Genomic DNA, 27,328 nt, shown 5'->3' on the forward strand with positions numbered 1-27,328 from the left:
AACTCACTCCAGTATTCTTGCCTGGAGAATCCCAGGGACAGGGGAGCCTGGTGGGCTGCTGTCTTTGGGGTCGCACAGAGTCGGACACGACTGAAGCGACTTAGCGGCAGGAACAGCGGATGGTCGGTCATTTGTTAATTTGACTGAACTCTTGGAAAAGGGGCTCCTTTCTCTACAGTGTGTCTTTTTCTTCTCTCTTCCTGAGTGCCCAGGGGCTCTGTGGTCCAAGTGAAAGATTTTTGACATAAAAATGGACTCAGAACATTAGTCTGCAAAGTTTACTAAATGCAGCTGAACATATGGGTCTGCTTACCACTTTAAAAATATATATATATATGTATTGATTTGGCGGCATCGGGTCTCAGTGGTGGCACGTGGGTCTTGCTTGGGTCACGCAGGATCTTCACGGTGGTGCACTGACTCTCTAGTTGTGATGTGTCGGCTCAGAGCACAAGGGCTCAGTAGTTGGGGCTGCAGGCTTAGTTGGCGTCTTGGTTCCCTAACCAGGGATCAAACCCATGTCCCCTGCATTGCAAGGCAGATTCTTAACCACTGGACTACCAGGTAAGTCCCTGGTGACTACCTTTTGACCAAAGGAATAAGTGAAGTATTTTTCATATTTCACAAAGTTGATTTTTCCCTTTTCCAGGGAGTTGGTGAGTTGTTGTTGTTTTTTCCAATATTGCAGGGCATGTTTCCTTATTTAACGTCTGTGATTTTAAAAGTTTCTTCATATGAAGTAGGAGAATTGATCTGGATTAAAAGTCACTGACTCTGATATCCCAGACTCTCATCCTCTCAGCTCATGTAGTAACAGCTGACTCAGTAACTGAAGACTTGACTCCAGATCTGGGGCTCTTTCTGCCATATCACACTGTTCTCAGTGGAAAGATTTTGTCAGCCAGACAGGTTGGACTCTCCTGTGGAGAATTGCGAGAAAAATTACACAACTAAGTGATAAATGATGATTTCTTAAAAACAAAGTTTTAATAAATTTAAAGTACCTTATATTGTCTTGGAAGTGGCCCCAACATTCTTTGAAATTTCTCCTACTAAAAGAAATACAATAAGCAGTCCATAGCTCGTTTTGAGATAGTAAAATTTGATGTAAATAAATGAATTTAATAATTTAAACTTAATAAATTTATTTTGATTTAAGTGAATTTAATAGGTGGCAGTAGTGGTAAAGAACCCACCTGCCAATGTAGGAGATGTAAGAGACAAAGGTTTGATCCCTGGGTCGGGAAGATACACTGGAGGAAGGCATGGCCACTCCAGTATTCTTGCCTGGAAAATTCCATGGACAGAAGAGCCTGGCAGGCTACAGTCCGTGGGGTTGCGAAGAGTTGGACACGACTGAAGCGACTTAGCACAGCACAACAGTACTGAAACTTCCTGAGATGTTGAGTGTTAATGGCTGTTAGTGAAGCCCTTACTTTTTATTAAAAATGATCTGTATGTGAAAATACTTAGAATAACAAGTATAAGTGGGGGAAAAGGAGACTAAATCATAACTGTAATACAACAGTTAACTTGTGCGTAGAGAAAAGGGTTAGCCAGGAAAGACCAAATTATATCACATGGTTGATAATTCACATGGGAAGATCAGTAATTCCTTTTATATATTTTCCAAGGTTTATGTACTTTCTAATATTTCTGTAATAAGTTTGTAATTTTTTTAATCATAGAAAATGGCTTTTAATCCTTAGACATACACTTACGTATTTTATATAATTGCTATTAATAACATATAATTGCTATTAATGAGAATAAATTTTATACTTTGCTTTTTTGACTTATAAACATGTTTCCATAGTTCAAGGCTTAAAATTACTTAAGCTGAATAATACAAAATTTCTACAATGCATAAAAGAAGCTATTAACAGTAATCTCAGGAACAGGAATCAGCCCTCACATTTTATGTCTTTATACTTTCTGTGCTTTTACCATGTGCTTTTATTACTCATCTAATAAATAAATGCTAACGCTTTTTATTGATTACGTGTTTCTACTTATTTACCTATTCTTTACTAAAGTAGTAAATTTATAGCTTGTTTCCATATTGCTAGACATATAAAGATAGCCCTGAGTTTTCATAATTACAGAAAATACTGCAGGGATATGTTCTGGTGTGGTTTTTTCTTTGACTCATTAATCCTAAATAAGTCAAAGGCTATCTCAGTTTTCTGGCTCCCTGCTGCTGTTGCCGCTGTGAGCTCTGGAGTGGCTGAATCAGTTTATCCTGCCATTAAGGATATACAGGTATTGGTTTCACCCATAGTATCGTCACATTAGGAACTGGAAATGATTACAGCTTTAAATGCTGTGATGAAGGTGGTCACAGAGAGCTATCAACTATCTATAGAACTCTTTTTGTACATGTGCATTGCAGTTGTAGTTTATCTTTTCTGTGAATCCAGAGAAGCGTATAAAAACTTTCAAAACCTTTCTCCCCCATTTCTTATTTCTTGAATAAATAGAATCAAGCTATAGAAGTAGCCTGGGGTCACCAGCCTGCATTCTTGAGCTGGGTGGAAGGCAGACATTTTAGTGATGAAGGTGAAAATGTGGCTGAAATTAACAGACAAGTTGGTCAGAAACTTGGACTCTCAAATGGGGCACAGGTAAGCACAAACTGTGATGACAGTGACTGTTTAAAATGTTATATAGCAAAAGAAGTAAAAGTTCAGATGTATGTCTTAGGGAGGTAAGATGACACCTAACTTGTGAGCTACTGCAACCAGCATAAGATATCCAAGTTATGCATACTACCTGTCACGTGCTCTGTTAAGTCAGCATCTAATAGTCTCCCATGCTCACTAGCTGATTTTCTAGTCTACCTTTTATTGTACTCAGTTTCCAGGTTCCTGAATTTGTTCAGTTATTCTTTATGAATTATTCAGTTTTACTTACTATGCTTAAATTGTAAACTCCAAAGCTTAAGGACTCATGTCTGTCTCTACTTTATCATATTCACCAGTTTATGTTTTTAAATATTTTAAACTGCAGAAGTAACACATATTCAGTACAAATATTTTACAATCGAAAGTAAAAAATGTTTTTCCCTTTCTCTAACCCCAGCCTCGGAATGAGTGTGTACTGTGGGGTCTCACTAGACCGTTAGGAGTTAAAGAAGGAGATCATACATATTTTCTGCAATTTTCCCCCCACAAACTGTATCAGAGATCCTTTCCATATGTTAAGATAATATGCATTGAGCATCTCTGTATATGTATGAAATGAAAAACTTTTTTTCTGGTGGGGGGGCCACAGTGGAGCACGTGGGACCTTAGTTTCTCTACCAGGGGTCAGATGTGTGGCACCTGCAGTGCAAGCATGGAGCCCTAACCACTGGACTGCCAGGGAATTCCCAGAAATGAAATAGATGTTCAAAACTGAATCGCCAAGTCTAGGGTGCCACACATATACAAATTTGATAGATGGGGCTAAATTGCTTTCTATTACCAGTTTCTCATGAGGCTTCCCAGGTGGCGCTAGTGGTAAAGAACCCACCTGCCAATGCAGGAGACTCCGGTTCAGTCCGTGGGCCCAGAAGATCCCCTAGAGGAGGGCATGGCACCCCACTCCAGTATTCTTGACTGGAAAATCCCATGGACAGAGGAGCCTAGCGGCTATACTGTCCATAGGGTCGCACGGAGTCGGACATGACTGAAGCGACTTAGCATGCACACACCAGTTTCTCAAAATAAGTTTTAACTTATTTTGAACACAGGTTAGTTTTGTTCACGTGCATTTCTGATAATGAGAATAAGCCACTGATGAGAAATCCATTGGCCTAGCAGTAGTCTCTTGCTTACCTTAAATTTTTGCTGGAATCTTCAAACTTTAGCACCAGAGTAGCCTTACAAATCACTGACTTTGCTGCCTTGTTCTACAAACCTAGGGAAATGGACTGTTTTGCCCAGGTTTCCATAGCAAGTTATGGAAATAACTAACATAATTCTGCTCTCTGTGTACATGGCACTTCTCTTTGGGAAATATCCGAACCCTGAACAGGCCTGCTTGTTTTTAATTCCCATCTGCTCTAAAGTGAATTTGCTGTCTAATTTGCTGCACGTTCTCTGTATGGACTGCAGCGGCTCCACTAAGGCGCTGTGCCCCCGTCATTGATGGGGGCAGGAAGTGGACTGGCTTGACCGGACACCAGCTTCTCGCTTTATGCCTCCTCAGAGTCCCGCCTTTCGAGTAGTGTTTGTGGGAGGCGCCGAGGGGAACAACTGGGGAGCGGGCAAGACGCTCGGGGAAATTCTGCTCCAACCCACAAAAGCGAGAGGGAGCATTTACTCCTCGGGGGCTCTTACTCCTCTAATCCCCAGAAATGCCCATAGAAGTGGAAAGAAAGTGAGTGGATTCCAGATTCCTGAGAGACACTAACCTTCCTGTGTCTCTGTAGACTGGAGTGACAGAGTATTTATTTCACTATATTTTAGCTGTGAATGATTATACTTTTGAATAATTCTAAATGATTGGTTCTGATCTCTATTTCAGTGTGTGACTAACTTTTCCAGAAGCACCATGGCTTGAAGTTTGTTGCGGAACATCTAGAAACAATAGTATTTATATACTAGATCAAGCCTTGACTTGATGACATCATTGTTTTTCTTCTATTTTTTAACTTACATTTTTTTCTTTAAATGGTTATGTTTATATTATTTTTTAAAACGTGTATTGTGCTAGGATGTATTTCCCTTTATTTTATAGTTGTGAAATTTTTTTTCTAAAATGCTGAGTATATCAGCACCTACCTAAGAAGAGCTTGATAAATATTTGTCAAATAAAGGACTACACACACACGTGACTACAGAGCTGAAAGAGAGAAGTTCCTATTTTCCAGGGATATTAAAAAGTCTTTTAATGGTAGTTTTATCCTTTAATTTTTTTCCAGGTGTTTCTCAAGCCTTGTTCCCATGTGGTGTCTTGTCAGCAAGTTGAGGTGGAACCCCTGTCAGCAGATGATTGGGAGATACTGGTAAAGAAAACAAAATGAGCACTATCCAAGTTTAAGGTCAAACTGCTTCAAAATATCAGTGTCTTGTATGTTTTTTTGGAGTATAGTTATTTACAGTGCTGTGCTAATTTCTGCTGTGCAGCAAAGTAACTCAATGATGCACATGTATACATTTCTTTTTGTTCCCGTCCCTTATGATTTACCCCTAGGAGATTGGATACAGTCCCCCGTGCCGAACAGTAGGGCCTTGCTGTTTATCCATTCTGTACGTAATTTGCATCTGTTAGTCCCAGATCCCCAGTCCTTCCCTTGCCCTCCGCTGCCCCTTGAGCAACCACAGGTCTTTTCTGTCTGTGAGTCTGTTTTTGTTTAGTACATATGTTCATTTTGTGCCATATTTTAGATTCCACGTGTAAATGATATCGTATGGTGTTTGTCTTTCTCTTCCCGATTTACTTCACTTCGTATCCCATAGCTAGTTGCATCCATGTTGCTGCACATGGCATTGTTTTGTTCTTTTTTACAAAAGAATGAAAGTATCCTGCTGTATATGCACACCGCATCTTTATCCATCCATCAGTTGATGGGTGTTCAGCTTGTCTCCATGTCTTGGCCGTTGTGAACGGTGCTGCTCTGAACATAGGGGTGCGTGTATCTTTTTGGATTATAGTTTTGTCTGGATATATACCCAGGAGTGGGATTGCTGGATCATTTAGTAGTTCTATTTCTAGATTTCTGGGGAAACTCCATACTGTCTTGTTGACTGCACCAACTTAGGTTCCTCCCAACAGTGTAGGGCGGTTTCCTTTTCTCCACACCCTCTCCAGTGCTTGTTACTTGTAGACTTTTTAATGATGGCCATTCTGACTGGGGTGAAGTGATACCTCATTGTAGTTTTGGTTTTGGTTTCTCTAATAATTAGTAATGTTGAACATCTTTTCGTGTACCTACTGGCCATCTGTATGTCTTTTTTGGAGAAATGTCTACTTAGGTCTTCTGCTTTTTTTTTTTGATTGGCTGTTTTCTTGAATTATATGAGCAGTTTATATATTTTTGAGATTAAGCCCTTGTCAGTTATATCATTTTGCAAATATTTTCTCCCATTCCTTAGGTTGTCTTTTTATCCTTTTTTTTTTTTTCCCTGTGCAAAAGTTTGTAAGTTTGATTAGGTCCCATTTGTTTATTTTGTTTTTATTTCTATTGCCTTGGAAGACTGATCTAATAAAACATTGGCACAGTTTATGTTAGAGAATGCTTTGCTTGTATTCTCTTCTAGGAGTTTCATGATGTCATATTTTGTGTTTAGGTATTTAAGCCATTTTGAGTTTATCTCTGTGCATGATGTGAGGGTGTGTTCTAACTTCACTGATTCACATGCAGCTGTCTAACTGTCCTAGCACCACTTGCTGAAGAGACTTTCTCCCATTTGATTGTCCTATATTCTTGTTGAAGATGAATGGATTAATGGACCATAGGTGTGTGGGTTTATATCTTGGCTGTCCATTCTGTTCCACTGATCCACATGTCAGGTTTTGTACCAACACGCATTGTTTTGTTTATGGTAGTATTGTCTGAAATCTGGGAGGCTTACGCCTTCTGCTTTGTTTTTTTCCCTCAGGATTGCTGTGGCACTTCTGGGTCTTTATGGTTCCATATAAATTTTTGGATTATTTGTTCCAGTTCTGTGAAAAATGTCATGGGTAATTTGGTACGGATTCCGTGAAGTTTGTAGATTGTTTTGGGTGGTATTGCCATTTAACAATATTAATTCTTCCAGTCCAAGAGCATGGGATGTCTTTCCATATCTTTGAATTCTCTTTAATTTCCTATATTAATACTTCATAGTTCTCCGCGTCTAAGTCTTTCACCTCCTTGGTCAGGTTTATTCCTAGGTATTTTATTTTGGTCCAAGTTTAAAAGTATTGTTTTCTTACATTTCCTTTCTGATACTTCACTGTTAATATAAAACAAATGCAACTGATTTTTTTTTTATCTTTAATTTATTCATTTCTTGACCACAACTATAACAATGCTGAGTTTTTCATATTTCCAAAGTAATGCTTCATCCATTGCCATGTTATCGTATTCCAAATTACTAAGTAAGGTAGAACTTGATTTTTGAGTGTTAATCCTGTATGCTGCTACTTTGCTGAGTTCATTCATTAGATCTAGTAGTTTTTGTATGGAGACCTTAGGGTGTTCTGTATATAGTATCATGTCATCCGCACATGGGCTTCCCTGGTGATAAAGCATCCGCCTGCAGTGCAGGAGACACAGGAGACTAGGGTTCGATCCCTGGGTCAGGAAGATCCCCTGGAGGAGGACATGGCAACCCACTCCTGTATTCTTGCCTGGAGAATCCCATGACCAGAGGAGCCTGGAGGGCTACAGTCCCTGGGGTCACAAAGAGCTGGACACAACTGAGTGACTGAGTAGGGATGCATTTGCATATAATGACAATTCAACCTCTTCCCTTCCAATCTGAATACCTTTTATTTCTTTTTCTGTCTGAGTGCTGTGGCTAGGACTTCCAATATTATGGTGAAGAAAAGCAATGAGTAGGCATCCTTGTTTTGTTCTGGATTTTAGCAGGAATGCTTTTGGCTTTTTACTGTTCAGGGTTACATTGGCTGTGGGTTTGTTGTAAAAGGCTTTTATTATATTGAGATATGTTCTCTCAGTACCCTCTTTTGAAAGAGTTTTTATCACGTTGTTGCTGTTCAGTCGTGAAGTTGGGTCTGACTCTTTGCAACCCCGTGGACTGTAGCACACCAGACTTCCCTGTCCTTCACTATCTCCTGGAGTTTGCTCAAATTCTTGTCCAAGTCAGTGATGCTGTCTAACCATCTCATTCTCTGCTGCCTGCTTCTCCTTTTGGCTTTAATCTTTCCTATCAGGGTCTTTTCCAGTGAGTCAGCTCTTCGCATCAGGTGGCCAAAGTATTGGAGGTTCAGCATTGGTCTTTCCAATGAATATTCAGGATTAATTTCTTTTAGGATTGACTGGTTTGATCTCTGGTAGTCTTAAGGGTAGTCTTAAGAGTCTTCTCCAGCACCACAATTCAAAAGCATAAATTCTTTCGTGCCCAGCCTTCTTTATGGTCCAACTCTCACATCCATACATGACTACTGGAAAAACCATAGTTTTGCCTATACTGACCTTTGCAGCAAAGTGATGTCACTGCTTTTTACTCTGCTGTCTAGTTTTGTCACAGCTTTCCTTCCCAAGAACAAGCATCTTTTAATTTCATGGCTGCACTCACCATCTGCAGTGATTTTGGAGCCCAAGAAAATAAAATCTGTCACTGCTTCTGCTTTTTCCCCTTCTGCTTGCCGTGAACTGATGGGACTGGATGTCACAACCTTAAGTTTTTGTAATGTTGAGTTTTAAGCCAGCTTTTTCACCCTAACTTTCTGCAATTAAAGGAATATCATCTACATACTCTGAGGTTGTTGATATTTCTTCCAGCAATCTTGATTCCAGCTTGTGATTCATCCAGTCCAACATTTAGCACGATGTACTCTGCATATAGGGCTTCCCTCGTAGTTGAGCTTGTAGCTCAGCTGCAATGTAGGAAACCCTGGTTTGATTCCTGGGTTGGGAAGATCCCCTGGAAAAGAGAGAGGCTACCTACTTCAGTATTCTTGGGCTGGTGACTCAGTCAGTAAAGAATCTGCTTGCAATGTGAGAGACCTGGGTTCAATTCCTGGGTTGGGAAGATCACCTGAAGAGGGCATGGCAACCCACACCAGTATTCTTGCCTGGAGAATCCCCAAGACAGAGGAGCCTGGTGGGCTGCAGTCCGTGGGGTCACTAAGAGTTGGAAACAACTGAGTGACTAAGCACAGCCAGCAGCACTCTGCATATAAGTTAAATAGGCAGAGTGACAATATACATCCTTGTCATACTCCTTTCCAAATTTTTAACCACTCTGTTGTTCCACATCCAATTCTAACTGTTGCTTCTTGACCTACATTAAAGGTTTCTCAGGAGGCAGGTGAGGTGGTCTGGTATTCCCATCTCTAAGAATTTTCCGGTTTGTTGTGATCTACACAGTCAAAGGCTTTAACATAGTTAATGAAAGTGAAAAAAACTGAAAGTTGCTCAGCTGTGTGTCTGACTTTTTGCAAATCCAAGGAATTCTCCAGACCAAAATACTGGAGTGGGTAGCCGTTCTCCTCTCTAGGGGATCTTCCCAACCCAGGGATTGAACCCAGGTCTCCTGCATTGCAGGTGGATTCTTTACCAGCTGAGTCACCAGGGAAGCCCTAGTTAATAAAGCAGAAGTAGATGTTTTTCTGGAATTCCCTTGCTTTCTCTATGATTCAACAAATGTTGGCAATTTGATCTCTGGTCCCTCTGCCTTTTCTAAACCCATCTTGTACACCTGGAAGTTCTCAGTTCACGTACTGTTGAAGCCTAAGCTTGAAGTATTGTGACCATAACCTTAACAGCATGTGAGATGAGTGCAATTGTACAATGATTTGAACGTTCTTCAGCATTGTCTTTCTTTGGGATTGGAATGAAAACTGACCTTTTCCAGTCCTATGGGCGCTGCTGAGTTTTCCAAATTTGCTGGCATACTGAGTGCAGCACTTTCACAGCATCACCTTTCAGGATTTGAAATAGCTCAGCTGGAATTCCATCACCTCCCCTAGCTTTGTTGTTAGTAAAGCTTCCTAAGGCCCACTTGACATCACACTCCAGGATATCAGACTCTAGGTGAGTGATCACACCATCGTGGTTGTCTGGGTCATTAAAAACTCTTTTGTATTGTTGTTCTGTGTATTCTTGCCACCTTGTCTTAATCTCTTAATCTCTTCTGCTTCTGTTAGGTCCTTACCCGTTCTGTCCTTTATTGTGCCCATCCTTGCAGGAAATGTTCCCTTGATATCTCCAGTTTTCTTGAAGAGATCTCTAGTCTTTTCCATTCTATTGTTTTCCTCTATTTCTTTGCACTGTTGGTTTAAGAAGGCCTTCTTATCTCTCTTGGCTATTTTCTGGAACTCTGCATTCAGTTGGGGCTCTTTCCCTTTCTCCTTTACTTTTTGCTTCTCTTCTTTCCTCAACTCTTATAAAGCCTCCTCAGACAACATCCTTGCCTTCTCGCATTTCTTTTTCTTTGGGATGATTTTGGTCATGCGTCGTGTACAGTGTCACAGACCTCCATCCATAGTTCTTCAGGCACTCTGTCTACCAGATCTAATTACTTGAATCTATTCAAGACCTCCACTGTATAACCATAAGGGATTTGATTTAGGTCATAGCTGAATGGCCTAGTCATTTTCCCTACTTTATTCAATTTAAGTCTGAACTTTTATGCAATGAGAAGTTGATGATCCGAGCCACAGTCAGCTCCAGGTCTTGTTTTTGCCGACTGTATAGAGCTTCCCCATTTTTAGTTGAAAAGAATATAATCAATCTGATTTCGGTATTGACTGTCTGGTGACGTCCATGTGTAGAGCTGTCTTTCTGTGTTGTTGAAAGAGGGGCTTTGCTATGACCAGTATGTTCTCTGGATGAAATTCTGTTAGCATATGCCCTGTTTCATTTTGTACTTCAAGGCCAAAGTTGCCTGCTATTCCAGGTATCTCTTGGCTTTCTACTTTTGCATTCCAGTCCCCTATGATGAAAAGAACATTTGTGTGTGTGTGTGTGTGTGTGTGTGTGTGTGTGTGTGTGTTCTAGAAGATGTTGTAGGTCTTCACAGAACTGGTCAACTTCAACCTCTTTAGTATCAGTGGTTGGGGCATAGACTTGGATTACTGTAATGTTGAATGGTTTGCCTTGAAATGAACTGAGATCATTCTGTCATTTTTAAGAGTACACCCAAGTACTATGTTTCAGACTCTTGTTGACTATGACAGCTCCTTCATTTCTTCTAAGGGATTCTTGCCCACAGTAGTAGATGTAGTGGTCATCTGCATTAAATTCTCCCATTCCCATCCATTTTAATTCACTGATTCCTAAAATGTTGATGTTCACTCTTACAATCTCCCGCTTGACCATATGCAATTAACCTTGTTTCATGGACCTAACACTCCAGATCCTATGCAGTATCGCTCCTTAAGCATTGGACTTTACTTTCACCACGAGACACATCTACAACTGGAGTGTTGTTTCCACTTTGGTCCAGCTGCTTCATTCTTTCTGGAGCTATTAATAATTGCCCTCTGCTCTTTGCCTAGTAGCATACTGGACACCTTCCAGACTGTGTCACGTCTTTTTGCCTATTCATGCTGTTCATGGGGGTCTCACAGCAAGAATACTCCAGTGGTTTGCCATTCGCTTCTCCATTGGACCACTTTTTGTCAGCACTCTCCACTGTGACCCATCTGTCTTGGGTGGCCCTGCATGGCAGGACTCTTAACTTCATTGAGTTATTCAAGTCCCTTCACTATGACAAGGCTGTGATCTGTGAAGGAGTGTTAAACTTTGTCAGATTCTTTTTCTGGGTCTGTTGAGATGATCATGTGTTCTTTTGACTTTTCTTTTGTTTCTGTGCTGTGTTACATTGACTGATTTCCATGTGTTAAACCATCCTTGTGAATTTGGGATGCATCTCAGTTAGTAGTGGTGTATGATCTCTTATGTGTTCTTGGATTCAGTTTGCTAATATTCTGTTGAGAATTTTTGCATCTGTAGTCAACAGAGATACTGGCCTGTGCCTTTCTTTTCTGATGTATCTTTGTCTGGTTTTGGTATCAGGATGATGGTGGCTGTGTAGAATATCTTTTGGAGTGTACCCTCCTTCTCCGTCTTTTAGAAGAGTTTGAAAAGGCCCAGTATAAATTATTCTTGTATGTTTGTAGAATTCACCTGTGAAGCCAGCTGGTCCTGGACTTTGGTTTGTTCTTTCTTGTTCAGTTGCTAAGTCATGTCCGACTCTCTGTGACCCCATGGACTGCAGCTCACCAGGCTTCCCTGTCCCTCACCATCTCCCAGAGTTTGCCTAAGTTCATGTCCACTGAATCAGTGATGGCATCCAACCATCTCATCCTCTGTCACTTCCTTCTCCTCCTGTCTTCAGTCTTTCTCAGTATCAGAGTCTTTTCCAATGAGTCGGCTCTTCACATCAGGGGGCCAGATGTGAAGAGAGCATCAGTGCTTTCAGTGAATATTCAGGGGTGATTTCCTTTAGGATGGACTGATTTGATCTTGCTGTCCAAGAGACTCTCAAGAGTCTGCTCCAGCACCACAGTTCAAAAGCCTCAATTCTTTGGTGCTCAGACTTCTTTATGGTCCAACTCTCATATCCATAGGTCTTCCCTGATAGCTCAGTTGGTAAAGAATCTGCTTGCAATGCAGGAGACCCTGGTTCAATTCCTGGGTCAGGAAGATCCACTGGAGAAGGGATAGGGTACCCACTCCAGTATTCTTAGGCTTTCCTTGTGGCTCAGCTGGTAGAGTCATTGGGAAGACCCCCTGCAGAAGGGAAGGGCTACCCATGCCAGTATTCTGGCCTGGAGAATTCCATGGACTGTACATAGTCCATGGAGTCTCAAAGAGTTGGACACAACTGAGCAACTTTCACTTTCACTTTTCTCATATCCATACATGACAATTGGAAAAACCATAGCGTTAGCTACATGGACCTTTGTTGGCAAAGTGCTATCTCTGCTTTTTAATATGCCATCTAGGTCTGTCATAGCTTTTGTTTGTAGGGAGGTTTATCGCTGCAGATTCTATTTCACTTTCAGTGATTGGTCTGTTCAACTGATCTATTTCTTGATTCAATTTCAGTGGGCTGTATGTTTCTAGAAAGTTGTCAATTTCTTCCAGGTTGTGAAATTTGTTGGCATATAATTTGTTTTTGTATTTTGGACATGTTGTGCAGCTTTCAGGATCTCAGTTCCCCAGCCAGGGATTGAACCAGGGCCATGGCAGTGAGGAGCTGCAAGTCCTAACCACTGGATCATCAGGGAGTTCCCCGCGTTTAATTGTTCACAGTATTCTCTTATGGGTTTCTGTATTTCTGCAGGATTTGTTGATTTCTCCTTCTTCATTTCTTACTGTCTTTATATAGGTTCTTTCTCTGTTCTTAATGAGCCTGCTCAGAGGTTTGTCAATGTTGTTTACCCTTTCAAAGACCAAGCTCTTGGTTTTAATAATTTTTTTTCTATTTTTTTTTTAATCTTGATTTATGTCCTCCCTGCTCTTTATTACTTCCTTCCTTCTACTAACTTTAGGTTTTGTTTGTTCTTTTTCTAATTCTTTTATGTGGTAGATTAAGTTGTTTGAGATTCTTCTTGTTTTTTGAGGAAGACCTTTATTGTTATGAACTTCCCTCTAAGAACTGCCTTTGCTACCGGCCATAGATTTTGTATTGTGTTCTGACTGTACTTGTCTCAAGGCATTTTTTAACTTCCTTTTGATTTCCTCATTGGTTTTTTAGTAGCATGTTGTTTAGTCTCTACGTAATCTTTTCCTCATTCCTTATCCTGTGGTTGATTGGTAATTTTGTGCCATTGTGGTTGGAAAAGATGCCTAAAATACTTTCTATACTCTTGAATTTGTAGAGGTTAGTTTATGCCCTACTGTGTGGTCAGTCCTAGAAAATGTTCCATGTGCACTTGAAAAGAATGTATATTCTACTTTGCTGCTGCTGCTGCTGCTAAGTCGCTTCAGTCGTGTCCGACTCTGTGCAACCCCAGAGACGGCAGCCCACTAGGCTCCCCCGTCCCTGGATTTTCCAGGCAAGAGTACTGGAGTGGGTTGCCATTTCCTTCTCCGATGCAGGAAAGTGAAAAGTTAAAGTGAAGTCGCTCACTCGTGTCCGACTCGTAGCGACCCCATGGACTGCAGCCTACCAGGCTCCTTCGTCCATGGGATTTTCCAGGCAAGAGTACTGGAGTGGGGTGCCATTGCCTTCTCCGTATATTCTACTTTGGGGGCATGTGTAACTGTTCTGTTGGGTCATTTAGGATTCCTGTTGCCTTATTGATTTTTTGTCTAGATCTGTTCTTTGATGTGAGTGGGCTGTCAAAGTCTCCTGCTATTATTGTCTTGCTGTCAGTTTCTCCCTTTATGTCTGTTGTTGTTTAGTCACTAAGTCGTGTCCAACTCTTTCTGACCCGGTGGACTGTAGTCATCCAGGCTCCTTCTGTCCATGGGATTTCCCAGGCAGAATACTGGAGTGGGTTGCCATTTTCTTCTCCAGGGGATCTTCCCAACCTAAGGATTGAACCCACGTCTCCTGAATTAGAGGCAGATTCTTTATCACTGAACCACCAAGGAAGCCCTCATGTCTGTCAGTATGTGTTTTATATATTTGGGTGCTCCTGGATTAGGTGCATGTATGTGGACAAGTATAACATCTTCTCGTATTGCTCCCTCTACCATTATATGTTGTCCTTTATCTTTCTTTATGGCATTTGTTTTTAAGTCTGTTTTGTCTGATGTTAAGTATTGTAATTTCTGCTTTCCTTTTATTTCCAATACATGAGATATCTTTTTCTGTCCCCTCACTTCTAATCTGTGTCCTTTGCCATAAGGTGGGTCTCATATAGGCTGCATACTGTAGGGTCTTTTTTTTTTTTTAATCCAGTCTGCCACTCTGTCTTTTGATTGGAGCATTCAGTCCATTGACATTTAAGGTAATTATTGATACATATGTATGTATTGCCATATTAAACCTTGTTTTCCAGTTGATTCTTTGTTTTTCTTCCTCTTTCTTTTTGTGGTTTGATGGCTTACTTTATGCTTCTTTTTGGGTTTTGTGCCTTTATTTTATGTTTTTGATTTGTGACTGCCCTGTTTTTTAAGTATGTTAACCCTTTTGTATATCTGCTTGCTTTAAACTGATAGTCATATCTGCTCAAACATATTCTAAAAAAAAAAAAGAATGTGCATTTTCTTACTGTCCTTCCCCACATTTTATGATTTTGATGTCCTTTTTTACATCTTCATGTTTATCTTTTTGCTGTTGCTTGTATTTATCATCACTTTCACAAATAGATTTTTTCCTTTTTTTTGGATATTTATACTAGCCAGCTTAAATGATTTACTTTCCAGTCATGATTTCTCCCTTTCTATATCTCCTTGCTTCTTTTCTATTTAGAGATCTTTTAATATTTCCATAGTTTTACTATTGGTGTATTCATTTAGTTTTTGCTTGCCTGAGAAATTCTGTATTTTTCTTCTTATTCTAAACAATAATCTTGCTGGATAGAATATTCTAGATTGCAGAATTTTCCCTTTCAAGACTTTGAATATATTTTGCTGCTCCCTTTTGGCCTGCAGTGTTTCTGCAGAGAAATCAGCTGATAGGCTTATGGGGGTTCCCTTGTAATTAACTCTTTGTTTTTGTCTTGCTGCCTTTAGAATCCTCTCTAACTCTTGCCATTTGTATTATAGTATGTCTCGGGGTAGGTCTGTTAGGATTCATATTGTTTAGGATCCTCTGCACTTCCTATATCTGGACATCTGTTTGGTTCTTTAGGTTTGGGAAGTTTTTAGTCGTAATTTCTTCAAATACACTTTCAATCCCCTTTTCTCTTCTCATGGAAAACATATTACACATAGATCAATATACTTTATATTATTATCCAGTGGGTCTCATATTGCTTTAATTTTTTTCATTTGGCTTTCTGTCTGCTATTTCGTGTAATTTCCTTTGTTCTGTCTTCCAGATCACTTATTCCTTCTTTTGCATTATTTATTCTGGTATTCATTACCTTAAGCTCAACTTTCGTCTTGGCAAATGAATTTTCTAACTTTTCTTGGCTCCTTATAGGCCCTAGTTCCTTTTTATAGCAGTTTGCATTTCTGATGATAGCCTTTCTTAATCCCCTTAGCATTTTCATTACCTCTCTTTGAAGTTGGTGTCTATTAGACTGACGAGGTCTGTTTCACTGTTCCTTTAGGGGAATTCTCTTGGGCTTTTAGTTGGGAGTAGTTCCTCTGCTGCTTCATTTTACTTATATTTCTCTTAGTCTGTGAGTTTAGGAGAAACAGTCATCTACTGTAGCCTTGGAGGACTGTTTATATGTGAGGGCGTCCCTGCATAGCTTGTGTGGATATAACACTTCTTTGAGGGTTGTTTTCGGTTTGAATGCTTGCTGTCTCTTTTCTCTGCATGTGCTGTCCATTATCCACTTGATAAGGGGTGTGCAGGTGCTTGGCCCATGCACAGTCCCAAAAAGGCAAGGGCAGCAGTCGGTGCTCAGTCATGGGACCCTTGGTGGTGGCAGTGCCTGCCGCCTGCTGTGGTCTGCAGCTGCCTCGAGTCTGAGGTGGTAGCGGCCGCTTGTGCCTACCCCGGAGCTCGTGTAGGTGGTGCCCTGTCATCTGAGAACACACAGAGGGAGAGGAGTTCTGTGGAGATCCTGCGCCTCTCCTTGCATGCCCCCTAACAATATCACCCTACCTCTCTGGTGGGCCCAGGCTTATCCCCATATTCCCTTGATTGGGGCACGTGACATGCTAGTCCCCTTGGGCTGTCCATACTGCCAACCCCAGTCCTCTCCCCAGTTCTGCCTCTGAAGCCTGAGCCTCGGCCCCCACCTGCCTCCGTGGATGAGCATCTGAGACTGGGCAGGGCCTGGTGGCAGTACTGACCATCTGTGCGGGTCTGTCTCTACATTGCCCTCTGTAAACCAGTTGCTATGCTTTCTGAGACTCCAGAGCCCCTCTCCTCTGTCCGCACTGATCGCTCCGCCTGTGACAGGGCTTCCAAGCGAGGAGAAACCTTTCCCCTCTCTTAGCTCCTGTCCAAATTCCTTTCTCTCTGTCTCTTTTTTTCTTTGTTTTGTCCTTCACAGTTAAATGGAGATGTTTTGCCCCTTGGAAATCTAGGAAATGTTCTACCAATGTTCACTAGATGTTCTGTGAGAACAATTGCACATGCAGATGTATTTTTGATACATTTGTGGGAGAAGGGGAACTCCCCATCCTACTCTTCCTCCATCTCGATCTGATCCCCCAAAACATTGGTGTCTTTAGATTTCTCTTCTCTGAGTGGTGTTCTAAACCAAGTAGGTTTGCTTTATAAGAAAGAGTTGCGGTTTCCTTTCTAAACATGAAATAGACAAAATGTAAAGGGAACTGACCTTTTTGTTTATTTCTAGGAGCTGCATGCTGCTTCCCTTGAACAGCACCTTCTAGATCAGATTCGAATAGTTTTTCCAAAAGCCATTTTTCCGGTCTGGGTTGATCAGCAGACTTACATATTTATCCAGATTGGTAGGTGCTGTTGTAACACTTTCTGTCATACTCTTCACTGTCGCATTGACTCCAAAGCAGAGGTCAGTGCACACTAATGACCCTTGTTTTCTGTACAGCTGCACTGATACCAGATGCTCCTTATGGAAGGCTAGAAACCGACAGCAGACTCCTGATTCAGCCAAAGACCCGCCAAGCCAAAGAGAGTACATTTTCAGAAGCAGAGGATATACCTGGGAAATTTCATCATTATGGAAGAGACCAAAAAGGATTGACAAAAGAACTTCAAACCAAGCAACTTCAGTCAAATACTGTAGGAGTTGCTGGGTCTAAAGAAAGAGAATCAGAGGGTAGAATTGATTCATCATTTATCCCAAGCTTATGGACTATGATAGGAAGCATTTTCTCTTCTGGGTCTGAGAAGAAACGAGACACATCCTGGGGGTTAACTGAAGTCAATGCTTTCAAAAACATGCAGTCAGCAGTTGTTCCTCTGGACAATATTTTCAGAGTATGCAAATCCCAGCCTCCCAGCATGTGTAAGGCATCAGCAACTTCTGTGTTTCACAAACATTATGCCATTCATGTATTTCCATGGGACCAGGAATATTTTGATGTGGAGCCCAGCTTCACTGTGACCTATGGAAAGCTAGTGAAACTGCTTTCTCCAAAGCAACAGCAAAGTAGAACAAAGCAAAATGTCCTGTCACCTGAAAAAGAGAAGCAGATGTCAGAGCCTCTAGATCAAAAACAGGTTAGCCCAGACCATAGTCACAAAGCTGGCAAGGACTGTGTGCTAAAGGTAGTCTGGAATGGACTTGAGGAACTGAAGAATGCCATTAAATACACCAAAAACTTAGACGTGCTTCATCTTGGGAAAGTCTGGGTTAGTATAAGTCTTTCTTTAAAAAATACTGTGTTAGTTGCTCAGTTGTGTCCGACTCTTTGCAACCCCATGGACTCTATATAGCTCGCCAGGCTCCGCTATCCATGGAATTCTCCAGGCAAGAATACTGGAGTGGGTAGTCATTCCTTCTCCAAGGGATCTTGCCAACCCAGGTATTGAACCTGGGTCTCCCACATTGCAGGCAGATTCTTTACTGTCTGAGCCACCAGGGAAGCCCCAAATTGTACTATAGTTCATTTACAATGTTGTTTGTTTCTGGTGTGTAGCAAATGGGTTAGTATAAATCTTAGAAAATAATTTTATGTTGCTTGAACTTGCCCAAATTTTGAACTAAAATATTATAATATTTTATGCACAAGTTGAAAACCAGTGTAATAAATACTATTTAAAGTCCCCCCTCCTCTAGTCTTCTCTGGTGGCTCAGATTGTAAAGAATCTGCCTGCAATGCAGGAGACCAGGGTTTAATCCCTAGTTTGGAAAGATCTGGAGAAGGAAATGGCAACCCACTCCAGTATTCTTGCCTGGAGAATCCCATGGACAGAGGAACCTGGCCGGCTACAGTCCATGGGGTCACAAAGACTCGAACACGACTGAGTGCCTAACGACAACAACAGTTCCCGTGGGGACACATTTCTGATTGCAGGGTAAAGTCCTTGTTTGGGTAAGGTTTGTGTGTGTTTCTGGCTAATAATAACTTGGACAGGTAAAGCTAAGATAGGTACAGGCCCAGAGAGGTCAAAATTACCTGCCTGGGGTAACAAGTCAGTAAGTAGAATAAGATTCAAACCCTGGCAGGCTGACTCTTGAGTTCGTGCTTCAAATGGAGTGCCCTACGAAGCCTCACATCTTTAATGCCTGAAGATTTGCTTCCACCTTCTTGAAAGCAAAGGAATGTCTTGGTATGTACTGGGGGAAATGCCCAGTGTACGGAGAGACCCACGGCGTGAGATGACCGGGGTTCAGAGGCACCCGGAAAGCTCCTTGCCCTGCTGGTATTGTTCCTTTACTGTGATGGAGAGCGAGAGTAGTGCACCCAGCATTTCCCCTCCTCATCCCAACTTCAGATGCTAATTTTACAGGAAATGAGTCACCAGCCTCCTTTATTTTAACCTAATTTTGAAGGAAGATTATTGGAACAGGGAAGAACGATGGAAAGGAAAGGGAGTCTCCTTAGTAGGTTTCTTTTACTCTCACAGTTTGGACTGTGACCTTGAGGTCGGTGACTTACAGGTTGTGATCTCTTCAGCCTACATCATTCTTAAAGCTCCAACCGTGCCTCATATTTTCTGTTATCTCTAATCTCTTACTCAAGAAGGTCCCACTGCATCTTGAAAATCATATTGTCTGAACTTGTTAATGGACCTGTCTGTTTCTGATAATCGTTCTGCCATTAGGCAGGAAGCACTGTTATTTCCTTGATGTTGTATGGTGAGGATGGGGTGAAAAAGTGGTGACCAAGTCCTGGAGACCAGGAGAGACGGCGGTGAGGAGCCTGCAGTTGCCACTCTGCGGTCAGGCTGGGAGGGTGGCCAGTGAGAGGTGGCAGTTAGGTGCCACAAGGAACTCAGGCTGCCTTAACCTGAGAGACCAAAAGTGATCACCTTCTGAAGAGGACGTTAAAGAAACAACTGTAGGGAAAAATTGAAATGTTAGTATTAGTACCTGAATGCCCACCTATACTGTCAATCATGGCAGTATCTTATCATTCACCTGAGTTGATAGAAATTAATATCAGTATTTATGCTGTGGAATATTTCTTAATCAAGATTTTAACATTTATATTTTAAATTCACTTTTATATATTTCAGATTCCACATGACCTGAGAAAGAGACTAAATATAGAAATGCATGCAGTTGTCAGAATAACTCCAGTGGAAATTACCCCTAACATTCCAAGATCTCTAAAACTACAACCTACAGAAAACTTGGTGAGTTCACATTTATATGTTATATCACACTTATTTTACATGCACTGTAAAATTTCTAGCTGCTTTAGCTAAGTAATAAGAATGTACTCCTTTATTCTAGAAGGGCAAAGAAGTCTTATTGCCTTTTGGTTTTATTGTGATAAAATACATATAAGATAAAATGCTGTTTTAACTCTTTAAGTGTGCAATTTAGTGCCATTAAGTACATTTATAACATGAAACCATCACTATTTCTGAAACTTTCCCATGCCCTGAATAGAAACTTTGTGCCCATTAAGCAATCACTCCCCACCCTTTCCTCCCCCAATTCTCAACTGCGATCAGTCTCTGAATTTGCTTATTCTAGATCTTATATTAAGTGAAATCATACAATATTTGCCTTTTGTGTCTCTGTTATTTCATTTAACGTGTTGTCAGGGTTTATCCACACTATAGCATATATCAAACTTCATTCCTGCTTATGGCTGCATAGTATTCCATTGTATGTATATATACATGTTGTTTATTCATCTGTTGATGGACGCTGGGGTTATTTCTGCTGTTTTTTGTTTTTTTTTTAAACTTCTGATTAATGCTGCTGTGAATATTGATATACAAATATTTGAGTTTCAGCATCAGTCCTTTCAATGAATATTCAGGACTGATTTCCTTTAGGATTGACTAGTTTAATCTCCTGCGGTTCAAGGGACTCTCAAGCATCTTCTCCAGCACCACAGTTTGAAAGCATCAATTCTTTGGCACTCAGCCGTCTTTATGGTCTAATTTTCTCATCAGTACATGAGTAGTGCAAAGACCCTAGCTTTGACTATACGGACATTTGTCAGTGAAGTGATGTCTTTGCTTTTTAATACAACTGTAGGTTTGTCACAGCTTGCTGCCCAAGAAGCAAGCTTCTGATTTCATGGCTGCAGTCACTGTCCACAGTGATTTTGGAACAGAAGAAGAGAAACTGTCACTGCTTCTACTTTTTCCCCATCTGTTTGCCGTGAAGTGATGGGACCAAATGTCATGATGTTAGCTTTTTGAGTGCTGAGTTGTAAGCCATCTTTTTCACTCTGCTCTTTCACCTTCATCAAGAGGCTTTTTAGTTCCTCTTCACTTTGTGCCGTTAGGGTGGTGTCATCTGCATATCTGAGGTTGTTGATATTTCTCCCAGCAGTCTTGATTCCAGCTTGTAACTCATCCAGCCCAGTATTTTGTATAATGTACTCTCTGTATAAGTTAAATAGTATACAGCTTTGACGTACTCTCTTCTCAAGTTTGAACCAGTCTGTTGTTCCTTGTAAGGTTCTAACTATGGCTTCCTAACCCGCATACAGGTTTCTCAGGAGACGGGTAAGATGGTCTGGTATTCCCATCTCTAAGAATTTTCCAGTTTGTTGTGATCGGCTTTCCCATAGTCAGTGAAGCAGAAGTAGTTTTTTTTCTGGAATTCCCTTGCTTTGTCTATGATCTAGTGAATGTTGTTCCTCTGCCTTTTCTTTCTTTTTTTTTTTTTAATTTTATTTTATTTTTAAACTTGACAATATTGTATTGGTTTTGCCAAATATTGAAATGAATCCGCCACGGGTATACACGTGTTCCCCATCCTGAACCCTCCTCCCTCCTCCCTCCCCATACCATCCCTCTGGGTCGTCCCAGTGCACCAGCCCCAAGCATCCAGAATCGTGCATCGAACCTGGACTGGCGACTCGTTTCATATATGATATTATATGTATTTCAATGCCATTCTCCCAAATCATCCCACCCTCTCCTCCTCCCACAGAGTCCAAAAGACTGTTCTATACATCAGTGTCTCTTTTGCTGTCTCGTATACAGGGTTATTGTTACCATCTTTCTAAATTCCTTATATATGCGTTAGTATACTGTATTGGTGTTTTTCTTTCTGGCTTACTTCACTCTGTATAGTAGGCTCCAGTTTCATCCACCTCATTAGAGCTGATTCAAATATATTCTTTTTAATGGCTGAGTAATACTCCATTGTGTATATGTACCACAGCTTTCTTATCCATTCATCTGCTGATGGACATCTAGGTTGCTTCCATGTCCTGGCTATTATAAACAGTGCTGTGATGAACATTGGGGTACACGTGTCTCTTTCAATTCTGGTTTCCTCAGTGTGTATGCCCAGCAGTGGGATTGCTGGGTTGTATGGCAGTTCTATTTCCAGTTTTTTAAGGAATCTCCACACTGTTCTCCATAGTGGCTGTACTAGTTTGCATTCCCACCAACAGTGTAAGAGGATTCCCTTTCCTCTGCCTTTTCTAAGTCCAGCTTGTACACCTGGAAGGTCTTGGTTTTTAAGTATTGCTGAAGCCTAGCTTGAAGGATTTTTGAGTATAACCTTACTAGCATGAGAAATGAGTGCAAATGTGTGGTAGTTTTTACATTCTTTGGCACTGCCCTTCTTTGGGATTGGAATGAAAATGGACTTTTTCCAGTCCTGTGGCCACTGCTGGGTTTTCCAAATTTGCTGATATATTGAGTGGAGCACTTTTAACAGCATCATCTTTCAGGATTTGAAATAGCTCAGCTGGAATCCCATCACCTCCACTAGCTTCGTTGATAGTAATGCTTCCTAAGGCCCACTTAAGTTCACACTCCAGGAAGTCTGGCTCTTGCTGAGTGACAACACTGTCTTGGTTATCCAGGTCATTAAGAGCTTTTTGGTACAGTTCTGTGTGTTCTTGCCACCTCTCCTAAGTCTCTGCTTGTTTTTTCAAGCTTCTGGTTCTTTGTTAAACATTTCTTGTGTCCTCTGTCTATGCCACCATTGTTTTGTTGAGATCTTGAGTCATCTTTACTCTAATTACGCTGAATTCTTTTCCAGGCAGATTGCCTGTCTCTACTTCACTTAGTTGTTCTTCTGGGGTTTTATCTGGTTTCTCAGCTGGGTCATACTTTCTAACTTTCTGTGTTCGTGGTCTCTGTTCCTCAGGCTACAGGCTTGTGGTTCTTCTTGCTTCTGCTGTCTCCCCCCTAGTTGGTGAGGTTGATCCAGGGGCGTGTGCAGGCCTCCTGTTGGGAGAGACTGCTGCCTGCCCCCCGGTGAGTGGGTCTAGGTCTTGTCTGTCTGTCGGCAGGGCTGTGTCAAAGGGTGTGTTCGGAGGCAGATATTGGCTCAGGGAGACCTTTGGGCAGCCTGTCTGTTCCTGAGCTGGGCTGTGCTCCCACCCTGGTGGTGGTTCTGGGGCGTCCCAGTGCTGGAGCCTGCAGGCTGTTGGGGAGGCCAGGCCTCCGGGAGAGCTCATGCCCGTGAACAGTGCCCGGAGCCCCTGCCACCGCTGTCCTTGTCCTCACAGCAAGCCCCAGCCAGTCCCCGCCTCCCCAGGGAGCCGCCCACAGCCTGCGGGCAGTTCCGCCCGGGTTCCCGTGGCCTCACTGTCTAGCCCTGCATCATAGTGCGGGTGAAGCCTTGCTGAGCACTGGCTTGGAAGCTGCACTGGCCTTCACTGGCCAGAGACACTGATGGCTCCTCCTCCCGGTGCCAGACCCCCGCCTGGGCTGCTGACACGGGGCCCAGAGCGCTCTCACTCCTGTGGCAGAACTTCTGCCATACTATGATTTTCCAGTGTGTGGGTCTCCCACCCCGCAGGTGTAGGATTGGATTATATCACAGAAGCACCCCTCCTGCTGTCTTATTGTGGCTTTTCTTTTCTTTGGATGTAGAATATCTTTTATGGTAGGTTCAGGGTTTTTTGTAGATGTTTATACAGCAGTTAGCTGTGATTTAGCTCTTTTCTTGAGAAGAGGTGAGCTGAGGTCCTTTTGCTCATCCTCTTATCTCTGTCTTGTCTCTCAATATCTTTTTAAAAACCATGTGAAGGTAGTTTAACATTGTCTTGATAACTCCAGGATTTTCAGAGTCAGATATTTTGCTGTCTATATTGCATTGATATTCTTAAGTAATCTTTAAACATATAGGCCACAGTATAAAAGATTTGTAATGTGGAACTTTTATGGCTCTGACTTATAAAGTTCTGAGTTCTCTTTTTTTTTTTAAGTTTATAGGAGCTCTGCTTTTAACGTGGTTATTGATCTTGATATTTTTTTTTCAAAAACTAGGTCTTATGTACAAAAGTAATCAGCCACTGCTCATGAGTTTTGTGTTTTCCCTCTGGTATCAGCAATGGGGTATTCCCTTGCCTATCCCTAGTTGTGTGCTGTGGTGGGAGCTGTGTGACCTCGGCAGGTCTCTCTAGGCTGATTATATCATTTAGGACAGAAAGGTGTTTGATTCTAGAGGAACTATGAGTTGCTTTCTGATTCTAAAATTCTTGATTTTAAAAAGTTTTCATTTTCATGTTATGACTTTCTCTAGGTCTTTAATCCCATTTTCCAATAATATACAAAGAAGTAACTGACTTATTTCTGTGATTTTTAAGAGTGGGAAAGTGATGCCTTTTCTTAGTTTAGCTTGCTTTTTTAGTAGTGAGTGTATTCTAAACCAAGCTTAATCAGTGGATCTAATGAATGAAGAGAGATAACAGATATGAGTTGTTATATATAAGCTGTTAGATAATAGATATGGGAGTTGCAAAATGGTAGAAGTTTATTTTCCTAGGCAGATAGAGTCCTTCACATATGAATTTTGGTTAGTTCTGTTTTGTATTTCAAGAAGCTTGTTTAAACTTAATAGTATTAATCTAAAAGCTTCAGAAATTAGCAGTTTTTCTCAGAATTTCTTCATATCTTTTGAACAGTTTATTAACACTCTACTTATTGAACGTATCAACCATCATAGAAAAAAAAGAAAGTGAGACTAACACACACAGAGTTTGTTTTTCTCTTGTGCAAAGAAGTTTGGAGGAGCTCACAGTGGTTAGACCACGTAAGCACGACGCAGGCCCCTTCGATCGTTCTCTCTGTCACCTTTAGCCTTTGTCTCCTCCTCTCAGATGCAGGGTGCTTACGGTGGTGATAGACGTCACATCTGCATCCTTTCAGCAGAAGGAAAGGCATCTTCTTCTTGCAGGGTTTCTCCACCGTTCAGTTCAGGAGAGAAGGCCTCCTCTTGGGTTGCTGATGGTAATTCGTTGGCCAGAGTGCAGCCACACACATGCACACACAGCTCCAAGCTGGGAACAGAGGATCCCGCTCCCTGACTACAGAGTTTGCTTCACAGGAAGCAGGAGAGAATAGGGTTGGAATGGTTATCAAGTGAGCTGAATTATGCTCTGTGTATCACTGGGCATAGAAAACAGGAGCATTTAAAACTTTGCCATTTGTATGAGTTTTTCTTCAGGCCACACCATACTCATTGTATACTGTAATGTCAAGTCCCAAACCTGTGCCTGTGACCATCGTTTTACTGGCAAGATAAGGTATTAAAATAAGAATGTTAAGTTCAGGTAGTAGAATATCGCCACTGTTTGTTTCCTTTCCTCTGGCAGTCTGAAGACGTAAGTGAAGAAGACATAAAAACTGTGTTCTACTCATGGCTGCAGCAGTCTGCCACTACCGCAGTTCCTCTCATAGTATCAGAGGAGGAGTACATTAAACTGGAAATGAAAGATGGTAAGTATATTTTATTTGTTATTTTCATATTTTTCCTATTAAAGAAGTCGGACAATTTTTCATTGTTTTTCCATCTTGTGATAGGTATGAACAGGAAACCTAATAATGATAATTAAACAGTAGATTTTATGTATCAAAGAATCCTTTTATTTAAATGTAAATAAATTTAAATTTTAAATTATTTCATCTCAGCTTCAGTACTAACTACATTTATTACTTTCTTTTTAATAGGGGTGAAGGAGTTTTCTCTGAATATAGTTCATTCTTGGGAAAAGGAAAAAGAAGAAAATATTTTTCTATTGAGTACCAATCTGCTGCAGAAGATGACAATACAAGTAATTACGTACTACTGAATATTTAATGATAATATTTTCACATGTGATTGATTCTAAAGTATGAATTTACTTGTTAAGACCTTGCATCCTAAACTGTATTAGAAACTCAAATGATAAGAGTAAGGAATAACTTGATTTAAAATATTTTATTCTGTAATCTCTTTAACTTACTTAAACAAATGATTGATGTATCCTAAATTTAAAATGGATGCTTCAGCAAAACTGTTCCAGGAATAGAATTGATCGTGTTAACTGGCCAATGGATCATGATTTTAAACTCTTCTAGTATGGGAACAAATGAAAACTTAGCTGAGGGCGGGTAACTTTTTTTTTTAACTTCATATTTTTATTTGCAATTTTGCTGCACAGCCCATATTATTTTGTCAATTCTTAAATTCTCAACTCTTCACAACTATTATCAGATTACTTTTCTTCCAGATATATGTTTAAAGTACTCTTTTTAGAACATTATGTTTTGGTTAGGATATTTACTGTCATTATAGAACTGAAGGTGAATTAAAGTCATTTAGAATTTCAGTGGTTTGAAACTAGATATTATTTCTTTACTTTGGTGAAATACAATTTAAGGAATACCATTCAGAGACTATACAGATGGAAAATTGTGAAAAGAATGCGACATAAATCAAAATTGCAAATAAAGATATATCTCTAAACTGTATGAAGAAGACATTCTTTACTGCTTGTTAAATATTTATATTCCTTAGACGAGTAAATTATTATTGTCAGGGCTGTTTTAAGTAATAATCTTGCATGCACAGTATATCTTTTCTCTCTGGTGTAACAGAATCAGCAATTCAGTTTCCTGGAACCCAAGAAAAGCAGGCAAAAGGTATTATTTTGACATGTAAAATTGATTTTTCCTTGCTACTATAGGTCCTTCTAGACCCTATGGTAAAAGAAGAAAACAGTGAGGAAATTGACTTTATTCTTCCTTTTTTAAAGCTGAACTGCTTGGGGTAAGAAGTTACGGCCAAACTGGCACGTTTAGACACATTTAACATTACCTGTCTTAGGGCTTTTATGTGTAAATATTAAATTAGATGTCAGTGTCGTTGACTAGTCTTACTAATGTAATGGTAGATAGTTTTTTCAAGGATTGTTTCTGTTTTCACACCTGGCTTAGTAATTTGCCTTCTCTTCTGAGATAAACTGAAAGTCTGAAACTTATTAGAAATTTTACTTTGAGATTTGATCTGTGAGAAGAGAGCCAACTAGATATGACCTGGATCATACATGCTTGAATAAAACAATAATTTTTTGAAATTAATAAATTCGCTTTGAAAGTTAAATCCAAAGACATTAGTTGAATGTTTAAAAATATTTCAAATTAAGTTATTCCTTCACTGTCTTATAGATGTACTGATTGATGGGAATTATTTGTGTTTTCTTTAACTTTTAAGACAAATTTGAAAAGAACCTCCTCAATTTCTTTAGCTCTTAATACAGTATAAGAATCTCACATAAACCGTTACTTCTTAGAATTTGTCA

General features: G+C 40.6%; 1 protein-coding gene across 1 annotated transcript in view; it reads left to right on the forward strand.

Annotated features, from left to right (window-relative positions):
• PEX1 (peroxisomal biogenesis factor 1) overlaps positions 1-27,328 on the forward strand; it is an 81,575-nt gene that overhangs the window by 4,811 nt on the left and 49,436 nt on the right. The window contains exons 2-9 of the mRNA XM_027540186.1: positions 2,481-2,624; positions 4,907-4,990; positions 17,038-17,152; positions 17,251-18,017; positions 19,848-19,967; positions 25,361-25,484; positions 25,716-25,819; positions 26,714-26,796. Of these exons, the coding sequence (XP_027395987.1) occupies positions 2,481-2,624; positions 4,907-4,990; positions 17,038-17,152; positions 17,251-18,017; positions 19,848-19,967; positions 25,361-25,484; positions 25,716-25,819; positions 26,714-26,796 (1,541 nt within the window). The remainder of the gene's footprint in view (positions 1-2,480; positions 2,625-4,906; positions 4,991-17,037; positions 17,153-17,250; positions 18,018-19,847; positions 19,968-25,360; positions 25,485-25,715; positions 25,820-26,713; positions 26,797-27,328) is intronic.

This window comes from Bos indicus x Bos taurus, chromosome 4, assembly GCF_003369695.1.
Source record: "Bos indicus x Bos taurus breed Angus x Brahman F1 hybrid chromosome 4, Bos_hybrid_MaternalHap_v2.0, whole genome shotgun sequence".
NCBI lineage: Eukaryota > Metazoa > Chordata > Mammalia > Artiodactyla > Bovidae > Bos > Bos indicus x Bos taurus.